Genomic DNA, 25,665 nt, shown 5'->3' with positions numbered 1-25,665 from the left:
GAAATTACAAATCTATTAGTCTAACCTTTGTTCAGGGTCCTCTCATGATAATTGGTTAAAAAAGAGGCATCATAAGACAGGAATAAACAAATTGACAGTATTCACAACGGACAGAAGTAAGCAGTGGAGTCCCTCAAGGATATGTATAGGAACCAATGTGATTTAACTTATTTACATCAGGTCAAGGAGTAAGTCGTAAGGTGGCCAAGTTTTTGGATGATATCAATCAGAATGGGGCTTGATGTAGAATGAGAAGAGCTCCTTAAGCAGGGAAAGGGATCCTACAGCCGACAGGCCAATCTTGGCCTACCAGGGGGTCCAATTTGACCTCCAATTTTCCCCAAAGCACTTCCACCTGCCAATCAGCTGATGGGCGAGGTTGAATTCTGCATTGGCTGTGCACACCAGGTCCCCACAGGGAACTGGTATACAGTCAAAGCAGCAGGATTTAACACCCCTCTCATCAGCTGATGAGAAGAGAGTTCAGTCCTGCTGGGTGGTACTTCCCTAGTGCATTTCCTGCGGGGAGTGTGCTGGCCAAGCTGACCTCTCCCTCACAGTTGAACTCTTGACAGAGTCCCTACTCCTATCCTGAAGGGTGTCCGCAAACTGAGTGAATGGGCAAAACAAAATAGCAAGTTAGGTTAACTGAAAATGGAAAAGTGATAAACACCGAGAGAAAAAATTCCACCCACATATATGCCGGGTGGAAAACATCACTTCATTGTGAGGCATCAGTGATAAAAACAAATTTCATATAAAGGATTGTTTATAAGATTCTAAATAATAAAGTGGTCAGTATTGTAATGGCTTGGTACAAAGCTATAATACAACCGTATTTGAATATGTAAAGAATATTGTAGAGCTGGAGCAAATGCTGAAAGAGGGCACACAATGATGAGTGTATAGCACCTTCTCTACCATGAAAGGTTAAAGCAGTTGAGGCTTTTACAGGTGAACAAGAGGGATATTGTGGAAGTTGTACTGGAGAAAAACATTTTGAATGGTCTAGAGAAAATAACTAAAAAAAGAGATCCCTCCCCCTTCCTAACTAGAATTCAGGGTCACTATTTACATTAATTGGTGATAAGATTCAGGACAGACAAAAGAAAGTACTTTTTCAAACAGCATGTAATGAGCTTATGGAATTTGTTGCCACAAGATGTTGTGATGACTTTAAAAGAGGATTAGACAGGTTTACGGAGGATAAGGCTATCAACAGCTATCAGTCATGGTAAATAAATGGAACCTCTGAATACCAGTTCCTGGGGGCAGAGGGAGGAAGCAATGGGGGAGGCTGCAGGCGGGTCTCCTAGAAGCATCTAACAGGATGATAGACTAGAGGGACCCTTCGTCTAACCCAGCTATTGTGCCCTTACTGATGCTGCAATTAGTGCTAGTGTTCTAGGGAAATGCCAAAATTAAAGCAACCGTTATGTAATACAGCCTTCAGCTATTTTTTGTCACCCAGGAGGGCTCCATCTTTTGCTAAGTGGGCTGGAGAGTGGGTGTTCAGGGAATGGGGGCTTTTTGTCAACCTGGGTCCCAGCCTGTTAATCAAGAAACTGAAGATATTAGCACTGTGTACAGGTAGATGCACTGAGAGTGCATCTGTAAATGACTGTGTATGTGCACACACCAAGGCTGTAATCCAAGTCCAGCCTTTTAAAATATTCATTGTTGGAATGTTAATCAAATGGAAATGTCCAAGTCTACCTGCTGGGGAAATTCTCCTGCAGAACAGGTTATTCTACAGCATGGAATACTGGATATGCAGAGAGGTGTGCAGAGTAGACATGGAGAAATAATGGCAAAACTTTGATATCATTGCTTTAGGCAATCCTCCAGTTGCACTGAGGGACACCTCCCAAAGACTGACAAGGGAGGAATATATTAACACGTTATGCTGCATCAAAAATGTAAACAGCACTCATTTCATCAGTAGAATTTGCCCAAGAGCATCATGATCAGTTCACACACTGAGGCAATATCTTCAAATCAGGCAAGAAAACACCTTAAAAATCCAAATACAACTCATGGCTGACATATATGCAAGCCTATTCTGGAGAGTTGTCATTCCAGAAGTGTAACTGTCAAATGCTTTTCATGACTATTGCAGGGCACTTCAAACACTACAAAATCCCTACATGGGAAGCATGTAGGAATTAGCATGTAAGCCCTAAGTTTATCAAGCTGTTTCTTCTGGAGAGAGAAAGAGAAAGATTGAAAGCTGAACATTTCTCTCTCTCCAGAAGAAATAAATTGGATTCAAAGAGCTGGATGAAGGACTCTGAATCCAAACCACTTTCTTTGCAGAGGGATAAATCCTCATTTTTTAGTGCTTCCTCCAGCATTTTGAATCCAAGCTGTTTCCTCTAGCCTCCTCAACTGCACTATGGATTTCCCAATAGGGACTTCCCTAGTGCAGCCAATCCCTGCTGCTTGTAAGAGATGTGCTTTGGATTCCCAACTATCAGCTGATTGTTGGCTGTGCACTTCAGGCACCCTCAACCAGTTGATTGTTGATGCTTGTAGAGATCCCTAGGTGGTGATTTGAAGCCCCAACAACCACCTAACAGCTGGTGCTTCAATGTGCCTTGCAAACCCCCACTGCGCTTTTATCTGCCCCACACCTGATGTGATATATATGACATCAGGTGCTGGGCAGGTGGGCATGGCTTGGCCAAAATGGTCTGGCAGGCCTAATTAGATTCACAGGCCAAAAGTCCCCAACTAATATCTCTTTGACCTGTTCAGTGTCTGCTCAGATATATGCAACACTCAAACTTACAGACCAAAAAGCCAAGTAAATACAGCTGGTGTTTCAAAATGACACTGTCTGAGTCTAAAGCATGCAGGAGAGGGAGAAAATGGAGGTACTGGGACATAAGTTGATGGGATAAGTTCTTGGATGTCTGTTATCACTCATCTACTAAAATTGCTTGCATCTGTGGCAACCTGCACTCTGCATTCTTGTAGATCTGCAATGAATACATCCAGAGTGCCATCTATTCCTTTTTTATGAAATGACTTTCAATTGCTGAGACAAGGACCAGAGCCAGTTACCCGTTAGGTACGACCATCTTGCTTACTATATCAAGCAGGAGAGGGTTTGACCAGTTGGCTCCAGGAAGTGATAAATGTTCCATGAAAAGAGGGGTGTGTGTGCAATCCTGATTACCTTGAAGACAATGGTCACATGGTCATTCCCTAAGAAGGCTCCTTTGTCTCCACAAGACTCCCCCCCCCCCCTGTTAGCTGGTCACAAACATTCCCATTAGGGGAAAGCTGCTTAAGTGCAACTGCAGACATTCTTGGATGACACAAATTCTTTGGACCCACCCGAATCCTTTTTCTGACCTGGTTTTGTCATTGAAATAGCATTGGTTGTCCTGAGGAATGAACTCTGCTGGGTGTAGGGTTGGGATACTGCAAAACCCTGTCAATTTTCCTGGGCCTCTCAGCAGCTATCAATATAATCAATCATGGTATGTTTCTGGAAAGGCTGTCTGAAGTCAAGATTGGGGGACTTTTTTCCATACTATTTCAGAAGGTGGTGCTGGGGACTGCAGCTCTGTCTCTGGTGTTCTGCCAGGTTCCATTCTGTGCTGTTAACATCTGAGCGAAGTCACCCATAAATTTGGGGTGTGGTATGTATAGTATTCTAGTCTGTCTGCCATGGGAGATGCTATGTTCCCTGTTCTGGATGGGGTTGCACTCCCCCTTAAGAATCAGGCCTGTAGTCTGGGGATGCTATTAGATTTAGTCTTATCCATAGTGGCCCAAGTGGTCTCAGAGAGACAAAGCTAAGCCAGAGATAGTTGTTCTTGATTTTGGCACAGTCTTTTTTTAAACTACTGCAATGTGCTGTACTGGGGGCTGCACTTGAAGGTCGTTTAAAAACTGCAATTAGTTCAAAACATAACAGCAGGTTTATTGACTGGGACAACTTTGCAATAGAAAACATTTATTAGCACTTGTACCGGTTTCTTACAGCTGCAAACTGTAATGCTAAGACTGGAAAACCTGTGTTGCCTACCACAATAGCTTGACAGAGCAAGAATACAGATGTACAGCCTGCTAGAGCCAGAAAATTAGAATGCTCCTAGATTAAGCCCCCCCCCCAATGTCTGGAAGCACCTTTCCATTGCAATTTATCTGCTTTCCAAAATATAGATTTCTTATGTCTGTGTAGAAAAGGATATGACTGACGAAGGTGAGTTGATGGACATTTTAGGGAATGTGATACGATTTTCCCTTGCGCAGCTGTCCTGGCAGGTACTAAAGCGAAAGATCTCATGACAATTCCCACATGGATGTCTTGTTTTCATATGTACTAATGAAGGGAAAGTTCCTCTGAGATGCCACGTAGGAGTTCCTTAGCAGCTAACAACATGTTTTTCCCAAAGCACAAAAGGCTATTTTTCTTTATTGCCACTAGATGGCACAAGAGAGAACACACAGCTTCTCCGCTTGCATGGGTTTTTAGGATGCAGAAAAGGGAGCACTTGCTATTTTGGACTTGGGTGTGTTCAGTATCTTGCTGATACTGAACCACACCACAGTGTATCAAACATATATTAAAGACGAAGCAAAAGAGACTGCTGTAAGAGGGTAGATATAATGCAATCCTATATGAGAAGAATTGCTGCAGTTGGTAGGTAGGAAAAGCTGAGAAGTATAATAAAAGCACAAGACTTTATATACAAAATATGTTAGGAATGGAGTTCATTATGTATTTCTTGCACAAATTCAGTAAGGATGCTGTGCAATTCAAAGCTAGACTTTGCTCCTGAAGACCAGGATGTCAATCTGCAATGTTGTTTTGAGTGAGATGTGATGGTCCCCTCTTTAAGATGTCTGTAGATTGCCTGAAGATGTTCTAGTATCTGATACCATACTGGGAACATAAGGAGTAGCAGTGGATTCTTTCACTCTGTGGGGTATTATAATAATAATAAATGTATTCATACTCTGTCTATTTCCCTGACAGGGACTCAATACGGACAAAATAAGAACAGCCAAAAGCATAGAAAAAAATACAATAATTTAAAACCAATTAAACATTAATGAAACTAAATATCTATCTACCCATCCATCTATCAGAGATCTATTAAAAACATACAGCTAATTATAATAAAAACAGCACCTGCCCTTTCATTAAAAGCTGACAGTTCCCAAAAGCCTGTTGGAATAAGAAGGTATTCACTTGCCAGTGGAAGGACAACATGGAGGGAGGCATAATAACTTCTCCAGGGAGGGATTACCCAAGGCCCTCTCTCGCATACCCACCAAGCATAACTATGAGGGTGGCAGGACCAAGAGAAGGGCCTCACCCAAAGATCTCAGAACCTGGAAGGTTCGTATGAGGGAATACAGTTTTTCAGATAGCCTGGACTTTGTATATATTCATGCCTTATATACAAACCACACATTAACATCCAGTAAGAGGGAATACATTTCTTAAAGGTTAAGACAGAGGAATCATTTTAAGTATAGTGAAGGTGGTTTGGAAGTGCCTTTGCTGTATAGAAAATGCATATACCTTTCAATGTCTTGAAATGAACTCTGAAAAAGTGGTTCTGGAAATTTTCAGCATGTCAAGTGAAAGCAGGCTGCAGTCAGCGGCAGAGCTAGTTGCTTGGGGACCCGGACCCATGCCGTGCACCCAGGGGCGAGTGGCATGGCGGCAATCCACCTGGGGGGCAGATTTGCACAGCAGCGATCCGCCCAGGGGGGCGGTCGGCATAGTGGTGATCTGCCCAGGGGGGATTTTGATACCCTTGTCAGGGATGAGATCCGGGGCGGACCGCCCCCCCCCTTCCTATGCCCCTGGCTGCAGTGGGTACTTACTGGTCAATGTCCACTACCTCACCAATCCTTAAAGCAATTTTATAATTATTTTCAGTGTCTTCATGGTTTTATTTTATTTTAGCAATTTTTTGGGTTTAAAAATGTGGGCACTCTGCTTGAAGGAGAGGAGCATGATTAAGAGCATCATGCATTTGACTTGCATGTCTGTGAAGAAAGTTGCAAAACAAGCTTAACATGGAGAGTGAGGGACCTGCTGTGACCAATAAGCCTGTTGTGTCTTATCTTCACGGGGACTTTAAAGCAGCTCTCCTTCATTCCTGCTGCATACAGTGATTACGTGATAAGCGGGGGCCTTTAAAAAGAAAAGCAGAAATATCATCAGACTCCTCTTACTTATCAGACAAGCGGCAATCTTACCTGGCTACCAGGAAGCAACGCGTGCTGATACAAGGAGAACCTGTCTTTTGCAGACTCCTCGGATGTTGGGCTGATGGGCTTGGGGTCAGATAAGGACCGCTGCATGGTTTTGATGGGACGAGGTAGGGTCTGCTGGCGCTGGGTGGTGTCGGCTGTGAAGTGCTTCTGCGGGGTCACGTGGGCCTTGTTGAGCCTCTCGCTGGTTGTGAAGGAAGACTCTAGCAGCCGATGTGGGGACAGGGGCGAGACTGGGGAGTAGAGCACTTGGGGGGACTTGGGAGGCTGACGGGACACCAGCTGAGACAAGGAATCTGTCGGCAGGTGGGATTGGTAGCCAATTTCAAGTGGGTCGGGCTTCTTCTTCCCCAAGGCCTGCTGTCGGACCGAATGGGGATCCAGGGGGCCTGTGCTTACGATCTGGATGTTGGAGGAGTAAGGCGTAATCGTCGTAGGCACAGTGAGCTGGGGGATCACGATGCCTGGCTGTGGCTGCGCTTCCGGCTCCGTCTGGCAAGCCAGGCTCTCTCCTCGCTGGGTCTTCTCGGGGGCAGAGATGTATTTCACGATCTCCACCTTGGGGTCAGGGGTGGTGATGTGGATGGAAGGGGACACTCGGTGGAGCTGGTCAGGTTCGGTTTGAACAGAGCAGTCACTGATGGTCTGGATCGCTATGCTAGCCGTGCCTTTGGCCGAAGAGTCTGGCTTGCTTTCTGCGTTGGAGTCTGAGTGCCGCGAAAAGCGGGAGCGCCGGCGCCGCACGGGCTGCTCCCACTCGCCGTTGTCTTCCTCGTCCGTCTGCACACTGCAGTCGGTGCTGCGCCGGGTCCGCCGGCGGCGGGATGCATAGAAGCGCTCCTCCCCATCTTCCTCATCCGTCTGCACACTGCTGTCTGTGATCTTCTTCACGGCAACATATGGCTCGTGGCCTGGCTCCTTGTCATAAGCATCCCGGAGACGCGGCATGGAGTTCCTCTTCTTGATCCCCCGACCGGCTTCCCACTGGTCTTCCGTCTGCAGGGACATTTCAGAGGCTGAGTTGGTGAGAGGCCTCTGGAGTCCAGGGTAGCGAGGCTGCCCTTGCCCGTCTTGCCCTGGGGCCGCAGTAGCTATAAATGCTTGGTTCATGGGTGGCCAGTATTGCCCATTTTGAGCAAGGGTCCGCTGCATTTCTATGGTGATCTCTGACGCGGCTTGGGGAGGGAGCCTCCCCGAAGGGTCACAGACGGGAGGGAAGCTGCTCTTTTGCCTCTTCTGCTCCTCCAGTTGGTGCTGCAGCTGCTGCTGCAATTGCTGGATCTGCTCCAGCTGCAAGCGCTGCTGGGCCAGCTGCTCCCGCTGCAGCACAAACTGGACTTGGCGCTCCTCCTGCTGCTGTTGCAGGACCTGGTGCTTTATGGACTGCAGCTCCTGGATCTCCCTGTGCATCAGCAGCTGCTCCTTCTCTCTGTGCCTCTGTAACTCCACTCGCTCCCGCTCCAGCTCCTCATGCAGCCTCATCTGCCTCAGTTTCTCTAGCTCGACTCTCTCCCTTTCAATCTGGAGGATGTGCTCCTGCTGCTTCCTCTGCCTCTCTTCCTCCTTCTCCTTTTCTTCCCTTTCTGTGGCTGCTTTGCTGGCAATGCTGGGCTGGGTAGCTTCGGCTTGTTTCTGGGTTGGTGGTGGTGGTGGTGGTGGTGGAGGTGGCGGTGGTGGTGGCTGCTGCTGCTGCTGTTGCTGCTGCTGCTGCTGTCCTTGGCTGGCATCCCTGACAGTACTCTGCACCCCAGAAGTCACTGCAGCAGCCTCCTCTCTGCCTTTCTGCTCAGGCCTTTGCAAGGGGACAGCAGTCGGAGCCGAGGGCTTGGAAACTGGTGCTGGGCTTACGCTACTGGCAGCAGTGCTGGCTGCAGTGGTGCTAACAGGCTTCCCCAAATACATTGGTGTTTCCATTACTGAAGATGTGGGAGCCGCTGGGAGTCTGCTGGGCACTGGATAACGATACAGACCTTGGGATGCAAGGGGGATCCTGGGAGCAACTAGAGGCACTCTGGTCAAGCTGGCCAGAGGGACAGCTGTGATACTGCCTGGGGCATAGGGTCTATATAGGCCTCGGAGCATGGGGCGCAGCACAGAAGCTGGCTGGGTAGTGATGGGGAGAGTTGATGCGATTGGTGTGTTGATGGTTGAATAAATCATGCCATCAGCAGCTCGTACGGTGGCTGTGGAAGGGAGTCCCTGTCTGACAGCTCCAAGTCTGGAGAGGTTGTACTGGGCTAGGTTTCCATAGCCTTGGCCAGACTCTGGGAAATTTGGCTTGTACATCATGTTTGATTTCATCGCACCCTGCTGGGCCGAGATGCCTCCGCCCCCTCCTGGCCCATACTGTCCATATTGGAGAAGATCTGAGCTGTTTGTATGCCGGCCACCGTACTGGTCCATAGAGTTGAGTGCTGCACACATTCGGCTGATTTCGCGAGCTGTTGTGGCGCTATAATGAGCCAGGCTAGCTTCCTGGAAATTTGCCAGGTCCCCTCTTAGCGAATACCTGTAGTCAGAGTAGATATTGGAGGCCGAGCTATATCTCCGCATTGGGTAGGAATGGCTCAGCAAGTCACTGGGCTGCCTGAGGTCAGAGAAAGAGCCGTACTGCATTCCGTGCCCCATGTAGCCTCCTTCGGTGAAGCTATGGCTGTACGGAGGTTTCATGGTTGTCAGATCCACAGCGGAATCCCCAGCAGGAGTGTTGAAGGGCTGCCCTCCCTTAACTGGGTAATAGTTCAAGCCCATTTCAGAAAGGTTTGTATCTGACATTGAGGAATACAGTCTCCCAAACAGGCCATGATGGTAGAATCTGTGCTCCTCGTACGGATTAGGCCCTGGTGCTGCTTGTTCTCGATAAGGATATGCCTCTGCCACTTCCTGTTCTCTGCCGCCATAGTACTGGCCACTAGGTTTGTCAGCGCTTGCTGCATCCCCAACATTTTTCTCTGGCACCTTGGAAGAAGGGTTAAAAGCCCCAGTGCAGCTGCCTCCAAAGGGAAATTTGTACACTACGTCACAGCATGCTATTTGACTTTCAGGCTTCATCCCTGTGAGATCCAAGGCATTGGGAGGAGGTTCCTCTTTGATAAGTTTGGTGACAGGGCCTGCTGCAATATCATCCATCTGCACCATCATAACCTGGGATTTCTTAGTCCCAATGGTGACTGGGGGTGTCTGAGTTTTCAGTTCCACTGGGATCCCTCTATACACCTCTGAACTTTGGTCCTGAGGAAACGGTCTGGGAATGGCACTCACAATATTCTGTGCATTGTTGGTCTGACTGATCAGGGCATCTTTTTTCATCAAGGATGTCATCTGGTTGGGCAAATTGTATCTTGCAAATTTCGCTTGCTGTGGACCTGCGGCTTCTGGACGGCCCGCAGAAGCAGAAATTCCGGTGCCGCTACCAACTCCTCTGTAAGTACCAGTCTGAACTGCTTGTTCTACCTGCTTAATGTGTGTCAGGCAGACAGGACTCCCTGTCCCTTGACCAAAGTCCACTCTGTTCTGGAAAGGGTCTCCATAGACCGCAGGATGCTTTGGCTGAGACACAAGCATGGAAGATGCAACAGTGATGCTGACTGTGGTGGCTGTGCTTATGATAGCATGGGGCTGTTCCTGGGCATTAAGGTTGATAATTAAGGGTTGGATGGTGCTAGACTGCCGACTTGGTGACTGGTCCATAGTGAGGCAGTATTTTCTGCTCTCCGTAGCTAGGGATGTGAGATCCATCCCTTGGTCTGTTATAATGATTGGAGCTGACTTTATTGCAGTCCGCAGGTCCACAATATTACTACCAACTGCTCTGGGTCCAGGTTCTACTCTGGATGTCCCAGGTATTGATGATATCCGACACAAAGAAATGTTCTCTGCAGGCAGCGTTCCCCAGCTATACACACCAGGCATGCTGTCAGCAGCAGTTGTTTGCACTTTCTGCATTGCAGCACTAGGAGCAGAGGCTCTTTCGAGAGCTGATTGGGTCTTCGTGTAAGTGGACTGCAGCTGCTCTTGTTGGAGTTGTGCTGCATGGATTACTGTCTGACTGTAGCTATGCTGGCGGCCTTGCCGAGTTGGAGAGGAGGCTGGTGAAATGGAGGAACTTACGCCAATTGGCTTGGTCTGAATGGCTGCATCCGCTGCTAATGTGATGACCATAAAGGGAGATTCTTGTGATGATTGTTGCCGAGCAAGGCGAGGGGAACTCGATCGGTAGGGAGTCTGTGTTCCTTGAGCTACCATTGGAGAAGAGGTTGACATAGCGGTAGCTGTGGGGGCATCGTAGGCGAGAACCGGGCTATGGGTTTGGGTGGAAAACTCTGCAGTTGATTTAACCCCCATCCCTGAACTGGGTGGCACCCCAGCTCTAGGAACAGAATGAGTGGGGCTCTGAGTAGGAGAAGAAGGGGAAAGTGGTGGGCTTGAGCTTTTGAAGTAGGAATATGTTTTAGGTGTCGACATGGGTGCAGTGGACTTGTCAGTCATGCTTTGGAGTTTCTCTCTTGCTGACGGCCCACTAATCTCTGCAACGCTTCTGACCCTGGAAATATTTTCTGTTTGACAACCATAGCTGGCTGTTACTTTTGTTTGAGTATAACTTCGGCTAGTAGTGGACACGGATGGTGCATCTGAGCCGCTCAGAGAAGTCGGAGAGCTGTAGATTCGTGGTGCACTTGCAGGACTGGAAACAACAGTGGTGACGGTGCTAGTTCCTTTAGCATATGTGTAGGGCGTTGTTACACTCTTTGAAACTGAACTAGGTGCTGTGGGTGAGCTATGAAGCTTTGGCTGCTCCTGACTCTCCTTTGCGAAATGTTGAGTGACTCGAACATCAGGGATTATTCTGCCTGCGCTGCTTTCAGCGGAGGAAAAGGAGACAGGAGCAGACAACTGGGTTGGGCTTGTCCCAGGAGTGAGTGGGCCACTTTCATAAGCACTCTCTGCATTCAGAAACTGCTTTTCTTGATAAGCATCTTCTCTCCCTTTCTTCTTTACTTCCTGTTCAAGGGTCAAATCCAGAGAAGAGGATTGATGCATCCTGGAGATATTCTGTGATGTCTGAAGGATTTCTTCATAAACTGCCCCAGATTTGGAAAGTTCGTTTTGATAGTCTGCTTGAGAGGAGTCTAAATTCCGGCCATCATAGCTGTAGTCGTCTATGTATTGGTATTCGAAATTATTTTGGCCTTCTGAACCACGATAGCCTACTTGCTGGAAGGTGTTGCTGTAGGAGACGCTTTGCTGGGATGGTTGCTGCTTTTGAAACATTTCTGCCTTCCTCATCATCTCTTCATAAGCTTCTTCCGCACTTTTCAGGGGCTTGTTGGAGGGGTAACCAGAGCCAGCAGTTTTTTCTGTTGGAGAATAGAGGGACATAAATGTTGGGAGGTTGTACTCACTGCCAGACTTGTACAGCTTGGAGGCAATGACATCAAACCCCTCTGCCTCGGAGTCAATGGAGGGAGAATATTCCGAACAGGAAGATCTGTGCAGTTCCTCCATCTCTGCAGCCTGACGCAGTTCCTCGGTGGGTGATGCATCTTCAATGGGAGACAGATTGCTGGGTGGCGTTTTAGACCTTTCCCTCCTCCTCTGTGCCCTCAGCTCTTCTTTATCTCTCTTTGTTTTCCGAGCCGTGCTTCGGATGCGCTGCTGTTCTACCTCTCGCATTTTTTCCTGTTCTCGCAAGAGCTCCTCTTCCTCCCGCAGCTCTTCTTCCTCGGAGGAATCTTCTATGGTTGGCAGCAGAGGTCCGTGGGAGCGATGCCGGGCTTTCCTCTGCTGCTTGACCTCCTCCAGCCTCTGCCTGCGACTAGGGCTGCTATCGCTGTCCTCCTCCAGGGAAGAGATGGAGGTGGGGGAGGTTCCTGATGTGTAACTGGGTGTTGTTGCTGGCAAGGTGGAAGAATATTCACCTCTTGACCTGTCTTCTGGGGATCCCGTCAGGCTTTCCATCTCCAGTTCAGGTTCTCTGTCCAGGCTGATGTCTGCCTCTTGGCTGATCTCCATGTCTCTGCCATAGTTGTTAGTGCTGTTTAACTCAATGGTTTTGAAACGCCGCAAACCTCCCTGAGATGCAGCCATGTCTTCCCCCTCAGTACTTTCCAGCTCTTTTCTTTCCTCCTCATATATGCTGCCAGAGCTGTGAGGCAGGCGTCTCTTAGATAAGGCGGCCTCCCTGCTTTTCTCCGAGTCAGGCTTGTGCCCGTTTTTTGCAACACTATATTTTACACGATCGTATTCTTCCTCCTCCTCCAGGTTATCTTCCTCTGCGCTCATCTCTAGGAGCTGCCTTCTCATGAACTCTTCGTCAGTCATTGCAGGTTCTTTGCTTTTCTGCCTTGTTGGTACGATGGAGAACTCTCCTTCGCTGCTGTCCTCCACGTAGTCGTGGCGTAGCTTGCTGCCGAAGTCATCTGAAGATTCCATGCTGTCCCTCTGCTCCTTCTGGTTCTCCCATTCTAGAGAGTCTTCATCTTCTTCCATTATATCTTCTAGCTCCTCATCAGAATCAAAGGCTTCCGGGGTGATAGAAAGGGACCGTGGCCTCTGCCTTTCCCTCTGCTCCTCTCGTAATTCGTGGTATGTTTTACCTTTGTCTGTTGGCTCCTGAGCCAGCCCCTTGGACTCCAGTAGGGGCCGCATACTGCTTTCCAGCTTAGTGAGTTCCGAAGGACTTGGAGGGCTCGGCTCTACAATTCCGGTTTCGTTTAGTTGTTCTCCTTCTTGCTGCACTAAGCCCGTGATCTCACTCTGGGAACTGGATATGCCATCAGATGAGTAGCCAGTGTCACTCAAGCTTTGAGGGCTACGAGACAGGTCTGGTGGATAAGGCTTACTGGATTCCTACAAAAGAAGAGAAAACAAATTCCATTAGATGCCATTAAAAGAGACTTTTATGAGCACAACCCAGTTTATCACACAGGCTTGCAGAAATCCTGAGCTATAATTAACTTGGACATCATGAAGGGACATAAAACCCTCAAAATTTGAAAAAAAACACCTACAATAGCCACAATTTAGCAAGTAACAAAAGTGTTATCCCTCACTTTAATAATAATTTTAAAAATTAAGAAGGGAAGGGCTCCTAAACTCAGGAGTCATAAGCAAGTAAAAAGGTAAAGGGACCCCTGACCATTAGGTCCAGTCGTGACCGACTCTGGGGTTGCGGCGCTCATCTCGCTTTATTGGCCGAGGGAGCCGGCGTACAGCTTCCAGGTCATATGGCCAGCATGACTAAGCCACTTCTGGCGAACCAGAGCAGCGCATGGAAACGCCGTTTACCTTCCCGCCGGAGCGGTACCTATTTATCTACTTGTACTTTGACGTGCTTTCAAACTGTTAGGTTGGCAGGAGCAGGGACCAAGCAACGGGAGCTCACCCCATCACGGGGATTCGAACCGCTGACCTTCTGAAGTACTGGTAATTTCTTTTTAAGCTTGCACCCCACCCTATCTCTCAATACTCAGATGTCAAAGAATGTAAGCAAAGCCATCAAGTTTAGAAACAAAAATCTGGCACCCTTGCAAATTAACATGAAAGAAGTATCATTGCATGATGCATTTATTTAAAAATTCCTTCTTGCCAAGTTCATGACAGTAAAGCAAGACGGACAGGACCTTTCACGCAATCCATTTAAATCTAATAAATGAACAGCTCTTAGTCATTTGTTGCAGATGTCATTCTTCCAGGAAGCATTTCTGGTTTTGAGAAACAATATATTTTCCCAGAACCCAAATTGAAACATTTTGCTGCTAGGAAATGTGATTCCCCTCAACTCTGTGTTAACAAAATCAGAATTATCCTGATTGCTCTGATTGTCATTCATTAACTATGATCAGGGCTTTTCCCCCAGCCAGAACTCGCCAGAACTCAGTTCCAAAACCTCTCAGGTGGGCATGGTGAGTTCCAGCACCTCTTTTTCTAGAAAAACAGCACTGATTATGATCAATTTACATCTCTTTCTTAAAAAAAAAATCTTTATTTTTTCATGTTATACACTTAGATATTTCTTTAAAAATTAAATTATGTCTAAGTGTAGCGCAAGTCTTCAACATGCTAAGCTTTACTGCATCTGTTTGCTTCTGACAGGTCTGGATTTCAGCAAGTCCCTAGGAACAAACAAAACATTTGTAAAATGCAAATAGCTGGCTCTGCAGTTTTGTAAATCTGTGCTCTCTTGTTGTCAACCCAGGGGCTAAGATGACAGTGTCTTATTGGCTGGTTCCTTTCCTTTTAAAAAGGACCATCTGGTTTGCCCAAGGCTGGTTGGCTCCAAAGTTGTATGCTCTAGCATTTTTTTGTAGCCTGAAGTCTAGTGAAAATATAAGTGTTCCTTTTGCAATAAGAAGGAGCACAAACCTTGAAATCCTACAAGTTAAGACTGCAAGAATTACCTTGCTGGACCAGGTCAAGGTTTATCTAGTCCAGTAATATATTACCAACAACAGCCAGGAAGGCCCTCTGAAAGCTCACAAGTCAGGTATGATTGTAATGGCCTCAGCACCTGGTCCTCAGAGGTACAGGACCTCTGAACATGGAGTTTCCATATAGCTATCATGGCTAACAGTTGTTAATAAGCACTATTTTCAAAATTAATGCCTAAGTTGACTACTTTTCATGTACAAATCTGCAGATTGGTGAACATTTGCAGGGAAGTTTGGAACACCATTGTTCGTGGCCCCAGCAACTACCCAATTTGTGTGTACAGCTCTATTTCAGCTCTATTTGTTCAAATATTTGCTTGGTGTATACCTCTGAAAATGTGGGCTGGAAGATTAATTGTCAAGAATATTACTTGTAAAAAAAGAAATCCCAAACTTGACAGCCAGTTTTCAAAAGACCATTATTCTCTGGTGTGGAAGAATGGCTATTAGAGTATTTAAATATCTTTAATATACTATAAAGTGATGTGGCACTGTTAACAACACTGTTAATTTCTTGGTGCAGCAAATAAATTAAGCTGCCATTGTTGGTTCTAGTCCTGTGATTACAATTTCTCCTGCATTTATTTCAACCGTTCTCCATAAAATGGGTAAAAGGGAAATTGCATTCAAAACTTTTCAGAGGAGGTTTTTGGTGTTGTTTTTTTAAAAAAGGATGTAATTCTCATGGATAGGGTGCAGAGCATTTGGGCAATGGGGCCTTGATATAATCAGGACAAGATTTGACAATCCTGACTAACTGCAGGCAGTCTGAAGCTTCTTATGCCAAAGAATTAGAGTAATTTGGAAGCAATATACTTTTTTCAAGCAACTACAGAGTTAGGTTTTTTTTAATAGGTGTTTGGCAAAAGCTGCCACAAGCCAGTCATGATCTGACACCTCCTCCCAAAACCAAACAAAACATTTGCCCAAAGAGCTGGAAAAGTAGGCTTCTTCAAAACTAAAAATATGCATCACTCAATATTAGCTTTCCTCTTCCTTTCACACCACCCACCTTTGCTCACTCTCTCTTAAGGGTTTCTTTGCTCATGCCTAGGATAAAATATAATGAGCCTCTTCTGCCCCAGTAATTCAGCAGCTTCCTGCAGGCTGCCAGCCTCTATAAATAGAGCAGAAGTGAGGATCCTGCTCCATATTCTTCCCCCCCAAAAAACACTTACCCTTCTGCTCCTTTGCAGTCTTGCTCCACCTTGTGTTCCACCCATGCAAATACCTGATGGACATTTGTCTTTGTTTGATAAAGAAGGCATTGTGATTGTGTGGCACAAACTCCACCTCCATTCTTTTCTACAAATTCCTTACAGCAAAAATGCGTCGAAAAGGGCATTTCAGAAATGTTGCTGCAGTTCAGCTAAGCGTTATGTTTATTCCCAGGGCTCCAGTAAAGTTTATGGTGACTGAAATCCCACATACAGCAGTGAATATTTTAAATCTTCACACAGAACTTGTGGAACTTATAATTAGAATTTGAGATCAAGAAGGGAATTTTATTCATGCCCCGAATAGCAAGAGGCTGAAGATCTTAATTCCTGCACTTCAGATGCCAAGACCAGGTGACAAAATAACAAGAGAGGACAAAAGACCAGCTAATCAGTGTCTCTGGAGGCAGCAACCGCTCTGTGGAGTTTAATTTCAGGGGTTAACAATTTTGCAGAAAGCCCAAGAGATTGAGGCAAGGGACAGTGGCACAAATAAAAGTTTGTTTTTAATCAATACCCCAATCAAAGCATTGGCAGCAGGATTGGTATTGCATAACTGGAGATTCCTACAAAGCCCTAACCAAATTAGTGTTAAATGTCATCTAGGCTAATGCTTACTTGCAGTTCAGGGGGGCTGAGAAGGCAGATCCTTCAACTGTAGTAAACTGAAATTAGTCAATGTGAACAACTGATTAAAAACAGAAGCAAAGAGAGTCTGTATAAAGAACAGCAGAAACACCAGCTTGCTGTAAAGTCCTCTGGGAAGTATCTTTGCCGTCCATCCTGGGAGGAGCCAGGAGAGGGGAAAGAGGAAACTTCAAAATGACATTCTGATGCTGAGTATTGGGGCCTTGCCCTCTGCACTCTCTTCCTTCTTTCCACCTTTCTGCTTCTTCTGCTAGCAAGAGCTTTTCACTTATCCCTCAAGCACTCAATTTCACCTTTGTTTTTTCTCTGGAGCATCTCACAATTAGCCTCACACTGTGCAGGTGGCACCTAACACTCCACCTCCTCTGCTCGCACTTTCATTCTCTCTGCTAAACTCTGCTAGATCTCGGTAACCCCTATTATTACCCAATAGCGAATGCTATTAAAAAGGAACAGACACTGACTTCACAGGTGCAAATGTTATTCACAGGTAGCCATTTTGACTCCTACTGGGTTTTGCTGGATAACCCCCGCCACACACCCACACAAAAGCTGTTTTTAAAACATAAAGAGGTATATTAGGATGCAGCTACATACATATGAGTGTAACATGTAGTTTGAACCTAAGGCTGCAAAGGCATTACACTAGGGTCAGAAGGAAGGAAAAAGACTCTCTGAAAGGTCTTCTCTGTAAAACATGCCTTAAATCACTGTGCATAAACAAACACTCTTGTCTTGTCATCATTTCTACTATTACAAACCACCCAGCAGGGTCACCGGCCTACTGTGCTTGGCCCCACAAACAAACAGTGCTGTGATAGGTGAAACCTCTCTGTGCATAGGAGGTACACTTATGAAAGATGCTGGAGACAAATAACAAACACCTTCATGTCCTGCTTGGTCTGATCCAGAAAGGCAGTTCTTGCATTTGGACTAAAGCATTACAACTGGAAGAAACTTCAGCTAGGGTGGAGCCACTACACAAGCTTCTGGCAGGTGACCCACTGTGGCTTATTTGGAGGCAGAGGAGGAGGAGGCAGTGGGTAGATGCAAACGCACCAGCAGGAGCACCACATTGGCTCTGCCAATGAGTTTGCACTATGCTGACCTCCCCACCATCTTGGCACCTTCATCTCCACCTCACCTGGTGATGTGCTTCTGATTACCACACAAAAGCCTATGTTGTTACAGTTACAGTAGCCTATGTTGTTGATGTTAAAGTATAATGTCACCCCAAAATAATCATGCTTTCTGCATTAATTTATTAAGAAGACTCTTGAAATTCACTCCAGACATTTTTGAAACTAGAAGATGTTCAATCCAGTTATGCTTGGAGGCATTAGTGTTTCAAAAACCCAGGGATGTTTTTAAAAATAGCAAGCAATGAAGTGGACGAACGAATCTTGGCAAGGGGGGAAAAACCCGAAAAGAGTCTTCTGCAAATATGGTGCATTTGTGCGAAGAGGCCTGTTGGATAGCAGACCATGTCTCTATCATCCCCTGCCTGACTGCCAGCTAAAAACAGTTTAATAAACTGTCTCCTGTTGGCTTTTAGGTTGGGTATCGGCTACTCAAAAAAACCCTCTTCTAACTAAACCATTGTGTCCAGTGGAGCGATGCTTACCTCCTGTTCTCGTGTTTTCTGAGACTCGGATACGGTCGTGCTATCTTTGATATCCGCTTCTAGTTTTGTGGCCATAGTTTTCCCCTTTGGCAATGGACTTTCAGAAGCTTTGGGAGGCTCTTCGGGTAGTTTGGGCAGTGGCTTTCCTTCTGATGGAGCAGGAGGCTTTCTGTCTTGGACAGTGGTTGGTAATTTACTCGGTTCTGAAGTCCTGAGATGGTTTGCTTGTGAAAAGTGCCTGTCGTGAGGAGCTGACATTTCAGGTTGCTGAGGAGCTCCTCTCTGCTGCTGAACAATTCCTCCGGGTTGGTGTCGAGGGGATCCAGTTGGCTGTTGCTTTGGAGCAGGCAGTGGCATTGGAGCAGGGTCTCCTAGGCTTCCTTCTAGCAGCCTCTGAGTTTGGCAGTTCAAACACAGCCATTCATTTTTCTGAAATAAGATGGAAAAACAAACAAACCAGGAATGAAATCCACATTTCATTCAAGATCAGCATGAAGATACCTCTCCTATTGAATGCAACATACTTCCTTCTCTCTAAGTTAAACATAATTATTTCCACTTTACATTATGTGGAGGAAAGCAGATTTTGCTGTAACCCCCAAACTGCCATGGTCTAATGGATCGATGTAAATCCTATTGAATTCAGTAGGGCTAACTCCCAGGTCAGTGCACATAAGATTACAACCTTGGACAAATCGGCCGTTGATCCATCTAGCTTAGTTAGCAGCAGTTCTCTAGGGTTTCAGACTTGCAAACATTCCCAGCCTTACCTGGTGATGCTGGGGACATGAATGTTGGACCTTCTGCATGCAAACCTACAACCCTTCCCCCAGCCTTAGATGTTCAAATTATAACTCAGTCATGGACAGGAGGCCTTGGGCAAGTCAGAGTGTGGCTGCCTCAATTCACCATCTCTAAAATGGGATTAACATTGACCAGCCTCCCAGGATCGCTGTGAGGACAAACAAGGCTTATTTGGATTCATGATTATTATTAACAACAGCAACTGAAAATGAACATCAAATATTTATTTTTCTTATTCTTTTCAGTGCAGAAAAGCCTTTATCAACAAAAGGAAGAGTAATGGCTGCAGAGGATAGCCATTTAATGCTCCAGAGACCATGTAAAAAAGAAGAAACAAACAAAATTAGCCAAACAATCTTAAGACAGAAAAGTTATTTCTGATGGTGCCATGCCCGAAGTATTTATGGATTCTGAACTATGTGGACATCAACCAGAAGTACAGATATAAATCATGTTCATCAAAGCATTATGGGATGCATTATAGGTCTTGAGTAAAGAGTGTACTCCTTATGAGATGAAAACTTAATAAAGCCTACATTGTGATGATCTTCTCTGCTGAGGATGGGTGGAATAGGAATGCAAAGACTCAGTTCTATTGGTGTAAATTTTGCATGATTTGGTCTAATTAAAGTGCACCAAAAAGTGACATGTCAGCAAGTTGTGAAAATATAAAAATATGTTTGCCTGTGGAATGCTTTGCAGCTAAAAAACAACAACACTACAACAAAGTAATTATCAGCTTTATCTTCTGTGTTCAATTTATGCAAGCTGGGGAGTTTAGGATTTGGGGAATGCCCTATGACACCAGATGTTAGACATTTCATACAGGTAAGGACCCGACATCAGCATAACAGCAGAGATATGTCATAATATTACACTGGTGCATTTCCAGTGGAAGAGCCAAAGATGAGCAGTGTTGTTAGCATGGCATTATGACAACAAAAGAGACGGTGCGTGTTAAAACACATCAAACTCAACTGAGAGCCAAATAATACTTCCCACAACCTCCTCCATGACAAAGTTTAAGATTCAGATCAGCTCTGCACCTAGTTACAGCATATCCACAGCAGTACGAAAAGCCCCAACAGGGAAACCTCCCAAAGAAGCTGCCTGGACACTACACTGCACTGACTACCCTTTTCCCACTTTTGATAGGTAATTCAAAAGGATGGCTATTTGCAGATAGAAGCAAAAGCTTTCAAATAGCTATCTATGGGGAACATTGCAGCCTCTCAGTTTCTGGGTTCTTCTTGTCTGCATCACAGTGGTTGCTTCTGTGGAAGGTGCTATCGATGTCCATGTGTCTGGCAGGCTGTGATTTCTCTTTGTAATGGAGAAAGGCAGCATTTCACAACTGCTTTATCTCCATCCTATATATATGCATTTGCAAAAGTTATTGTTTGGATATTAGTTGGGGACCCAACTAATGTTTGCTTAATGTTTTCACCAGGTCAAGTTCAAGATGTATCTCAACAAGCTAACTGAAACACCGCAGTGATCAAAGAGATAATATTAATATGAAATCAGCATCTTGTCCCTCAACAGAAACAGCTTAAAATCATGAGGTTCTATGCAATGTCTTTCTCTGAAAACATGTAGTAGACAAGGCATAATTTTTCAGAATAATACATGGGGGAGGGAACCCCCTCCATGTCCTAAAATTAAGAAAAATTACTTGGTATTGTGTTTCCTGTTGCTAAAGATGCCATTTCAAATGCACAAGTAGCTTCACTTTGATCCATAGTGATTTTATATGGAATGCTTAGTCACTTCAGCGCTGTTAATTGCATTCACTTATTCCACTCATAATGGCTCCCTTGTGTGCAGTGCATCTGCTGCATGCATAACAGCTGAAATTCTTCTCTTGTTCTTTTATTTTTAGCTCTGAAATGCAGAAGCTAAACTGTATTTTACCAAGAGGATGATTCTCTATAATGAGGGCTTTTTAAGTCTGCTGGATGATGGGCTATAGGAGGGGTGGAGAAACATAGTGATGTTTGTGTCCCCAACATTAATATTAACATGCCCTTTCCAACCTCAAGATTTCATTTTACAACCATATATTTCTCTCATACATATCTGACTTCATACGACACCTTCTGGCACACCACATACTGAGGTATTCAGTACCAATGACCACAGAATGCTTCTGGACTAGCTTCCAGTAGTTCCACTCTTGCCTGATGGGCCAGAGGATGGTTCTGGCAGAATACTGCTCCGCACATGGCATGGCATTCTGCAAGGCTCACTTTGGACCCTCGTGCATTTTAACCGCAGGAAAAGGGTGCAATTAATAGAGAGTACTACATGAACCTGAGGGAAAAAAGAGAGGCCTGAGAAAATGGATTGTGGGACTATGGACTGGGGAGTTAGGTAGCCTATTTTTTCTGAGTCTAGGCCCTGAGGAGTCTCCAATCCAATCCCTTTAATAGTTAGATGGATAATTTTCCACCAGTCTTTACTGCAGCATTGTGAGCTGGCAATCCCAAGGAAGCAGTGAAAAGGCAATGGGACAGTATGTTTATATGTTCACTTTAACAAATAAGCCAGCTCTTTGACTGTGATGTGTGAGGCATATGGAACTACAGAAGGGAAGCCACATCCACCTCATAAGATATGGTCTGCCTCACAAGGAAACACACTGGACTGTAGGATGTTGATCCAGTACAGATACTCTCCTCCTGTTTGTCTTCCTTTACAATCTGTTTGTATCTGTTTCCCCTCCACGCAGGGCTTGCCGTACTCTTTTCAGTTTTCTCATACTGAAAAGGCAGCAGTGGACTGGATGCCTGTCATGTTTATTTATGGATATGTATAGGCTTATGCCTTTTGATACGAGGCTTCTGTTCTTTCTTTCATACTCCTGTGATTTAGAAATGGTACACTGAGCATTTTAACTATCCGGATAAATGGATAAAGAGTAGGGCTGAAGCCATGCTTGGATGTCCCTGAGATTCTGTGGCAAATCTGTTGAGAACATAACACAAGCCATTTCCTGCCATCACCCTGTCATGTGGGAAGGTAAACGCATAGTTAAAATTATGAGAGCGTCATTTTGAAAATCCTGCCGCATTCATTCTCCTCGGGGACTATATAATTAATGTAACAGGCTTTTTCCTTTATTCAGGTCAATGCTAAGGCTCAGCTCAAATATCCCAATGCAGCTAAAGGGGTGGGGGTGGAAATAGGAAGAAGACAGGTAACTAGATGGAAGCGTACATTAAGCAAGTGAAGTAACTACACAGGAAACAACATGTTAATGGAATATACCCTAAAACCACCATTGTCACCATGTGATACCTTCAGATGTTTGACTGCCCATCTAGCCCTTGGTGACAGGAGAAAACAACTTCCCCTACTTCGTTTCGGCTCAACCTCAACTTGCTTACATACATGGAAAATATTTACTGTAGTACCTCGGTTTACGAACTTAATCCATTCCAGGTCCGTTCTTAAATTGAAACCGTTCTTAAACCGAGGCGTGCTTTCCCTAATGAGGCCTCCCACCGCCGGTGCCCTTCCACTATTCTGTTCTTAGACCGAGGTAAAGTTCGCAAACCGGGACACTACTTCTGGTTTTGCAGAGTTCGTAAACCGAATAGTTCTTAAACAGGGCTGTTCTTAAACCAATATACCACTGTATTTAATTATCACAGCATAAAAATACAAGATAAAAACACAAAATGCTCACAGATGCTTGTTTCTGACTGCTACTGGAAATCTAAACCCAAGCTGCTGATTCTAGCTATGAGAGGAAAACTGCTACAACCCAGCAAGTCTAGTGTGGCTTGACTTCATTTTTCTTTTTTGCAAACATACGTATGAACTTATAAACAATCCTTTTAAACAACAGCTGAGTTTAAAATAAATAGGATAAAACTAAAACCAGCCATAGTCATGAGGACCCCCTTCTATAATACACGTGAATAATATTATTCTATAATACAGAATAACAAACATTAAACATGACTGTACAAAGAGAGAAATGCCTCAATTCTAAACTACTCAAAGAAAGGAAGTTAAGCACAAGTTAAAAATGACTACGTAAGCTCAGAACTCAAAGGACTTCTCCCTGGAGAAGGGCCATAGTTTGGTGTATAGCATTTATTTTGAATACAGAAGGTCCCAGGTGCAATCTTTAGCATCTCCAGTTAGGGCATCTGAAACCCTGGAGAGCTGCTGCCAGACACTGTAGAAAATATTGAGCTAGATAGACCAGTGGTCTGATTCAGTATAAGGCACCTTCCTAGGTTCCCTCCTCGCATCTGGATAGGAGAGTCTATGAGAAAAACAAGCAGTACTGACAGAGAAATGAGCTTGTTTCCCTTGGGCTTTAGCCATACACACTTGGCAGGTAAGCTTATGTGCTACTATTACTTTTCCAGTAGCATTTCATAGCTTCCTTTACTTTGTGTTAGGAGTGCCAGCTATTATTTCAAATATATATAGACCATTTTCCCCTACCACAAGATAGTGCCTAACAATAGAGTGTACAATGTAAAAATAATGAAGTATAAAAGGAAAAGTACAGCATTGATTAACAACTTAAAATAACCCCAGCTCTATAAACTCTAAAACAATACAAAGGTTACCTGTCATGTTTTGAGTTTTGACTATTGACAATATGTCCCATTTTCAGACACCTGAAAATTTGGTACATTATTCAAGATCAGGATGTCGTGGACTGTATGTGCTGCACACACAACTTCAGGTTTCCAGGTCATCTGGAAGTACAGTGGTACCTCAGGTTAGTACTTAATTCATTCCAGAGGTCCGTTCTTAACAAGAAACTGTTCTTAACCTGAAGCACCACTTTAGCTAATGGGGCCTCCTGCTGCTGCGACGCCGCCGGAGCCCAATTTCTGTTCTTATCCTGAAGCAAAGTTCTTAACCTGAAGCACTATTTCTGGGTTAGCAGAGTCTGTAACCTGAAGCGTATGTAACCAGAAGCGTATGTAACCCGAGGTACCACTGTATATTACTGAGTCTGATAGACTGGCTCTGTGCGGGAATCAATCCCAAGTCTCAAAAATGATGCATCCTTCTTACTAGTGGAGAATAGGTTAAAACCAGTTTGGCAGAGATGACCCCGGGCTCCTTCAGGAAGAGCGGGTTATAAATTCAATTAATGCTAATAATAACGGCTGCACATCACTGAAAGGTCACAAGTTCAAATAAATAGGTTGGGGAAAACCCAAAGCTGACTGGAGGGGGAACATAGGGAGAGGAGAGGATGGGGAAGTTATGCTGTGCGCCTAAAAGTTGTTGCATTACCATAGATATTTAGCTGGATACCACCCTTGGTCCCAAAATTTGCCAATGAATTTCAAAATTACAATTTGGCAATAAAATCTGAAAATCGCCTGTTTTGATGGGTACATCACGTTGATATAAAATGACCTAAGTTCTACTGCAAGCTGCCAATTTCAGTCAAAGACTAACTGCTAGGTGTTAGATACAGTTCAAAAGTAACTACTACTGTATAAAGGTAAAGGTACCCCTGCCCGTACGGGCCAGTCTTCACAGACTCTGGGGTTGTGCGCCCATCTCACTTAAGAGGCCAGGGGCCAGCGCTGTCCGGAGACACTTCCGGGTCACGTGGCCAGCGTGACATCGCTGCTCTGGCCAGAGCCAGAGCCAGAGCCAGAGCCGCACACGGAAACGCCGTTTACCTTCCCGCTGGTAAGCGGTCCCTATTTATCTACTTGCACCCGGAGGTGCTTTCGAACTGCTAGGTTGGCAGGCGCTGGGACCGAGCAGCGGGAGCGCACCCCGCCGCAGGGATTCGAACCGCCGACCTTTCGATCGGCAAGTCCTAGGCGCTGAGGCTTTAACCCACAGCGCCACCTGCGTCCCCACACTACTACTGTATGGTAGCTGTCAAATACTGGCAAATGTTGGTTTGCTACGACAAAATGTTTGGATGTCAAACGTTGGTGCTGAACATCAAACAGGCACCAAATAGTCACTTATCCAAAGAACATTATTCATCAAAATCCACAGAAGAAAAGTTTGAGGAGAAGTTTTGACTACAAATTCATTTCAGCTCTAAGATTTGTACTACTATGATCACACAAATGCAGCCCACCTTGTTGGTGACACATCAGAAAATGAAAGCTATGATTCATTCAAGAAGGGGAAATAGAAACTTCATAAAGGTAAAGGTAAAGGTACCCCTGCCCGTACGGGCCAGTCTTGACAGACTCTGGGGTTGTGCGCCCATCTCACTTAAGAGGCCAGGGGCCAGCGCTGTCCGGAGACACTTCCGGGTCACGTGGCCAGCGTGACATCGCTGCTCTGGCAAGCCAGAGCCGCACACGGAAACGCCGTTTACCTTCTCGCTGGTAAGCGGTCCCTATTTATCTACTTGCACCCGGAGGTGCTTTCGAAAAGTTTGAGGAGAAGTTTTGACTACAAATTCATTTCAGCTCTAAGATTTGTACTACTATGATCACACAAATGCAGCCCACCTTGTTGGTGACACATCAGAAAATGAAAGCTATGATTCATTCAAGAAGGGGAAATAGAAACTTCATACAGCTGAGTAATTTGTTGCTGCACTGCGTATACGTATCTTTGTAAATTCACCTAGAAAATCCAGGACTCCATGTCATTTTAATGCAGCAAGCCACATAATGCCTATGATCCATCTACTGAAGTCATGGTTTTGTGCTGACAGTTGTACAAGTTGCTTGTC

At 45.2% G+C, this 25,665-nt stretch overlaps 1 protein-coding gene across 4 annotated transcripts in view; it reads right to left on the bottom strand.

Moving 5' to 3' along the window:
* Positions 1 to 25,665, bottom strand: part of BSN (bassoon presynaptic cytomatrix protein) — a 209,604-nt gene that overhangs the window by 19,821 nt on the left and 164,118 nt on the right. For all 4 annotated transcript variants that reach the window (XM_079964382.1, XM_079964381.1, XM_079964384.1 and 1 more), the window contains exons 4-5: positions 18,165 to 18,593; positions 6,232 to 13,095 (exon numbers count right to left, since the gene is read on the bottom strand). In XM_079964382.1, the coding sequence (XP_079820508.1) occupies positions 6,232 to 13,095; positions 18,165 to 18,593 (7,293 nt within the window). The remainder of the gene's footprint in view (positions 1 to 6,231; positions 13,096 to 18,164; positions 18,594 to 25,665) is intronic.

Source organism: Podarcis cretensis, assembly GCF_951804945.1.
Source record: "Podarcis cretensis genome assembly, chromosome: 2".
Classification (NCBI taxonomy): domain Eukaryota; kingdom Metazoa; phylum Chordata; class Lepidosauria; order Squamata; family Lacertidae; genus Podarcis; species Podarcis cretensis.
Note: the sequence above shows the minus strand (reverse complement) of the source record. Positions and strands in the feature narration are given on the sequence as shown.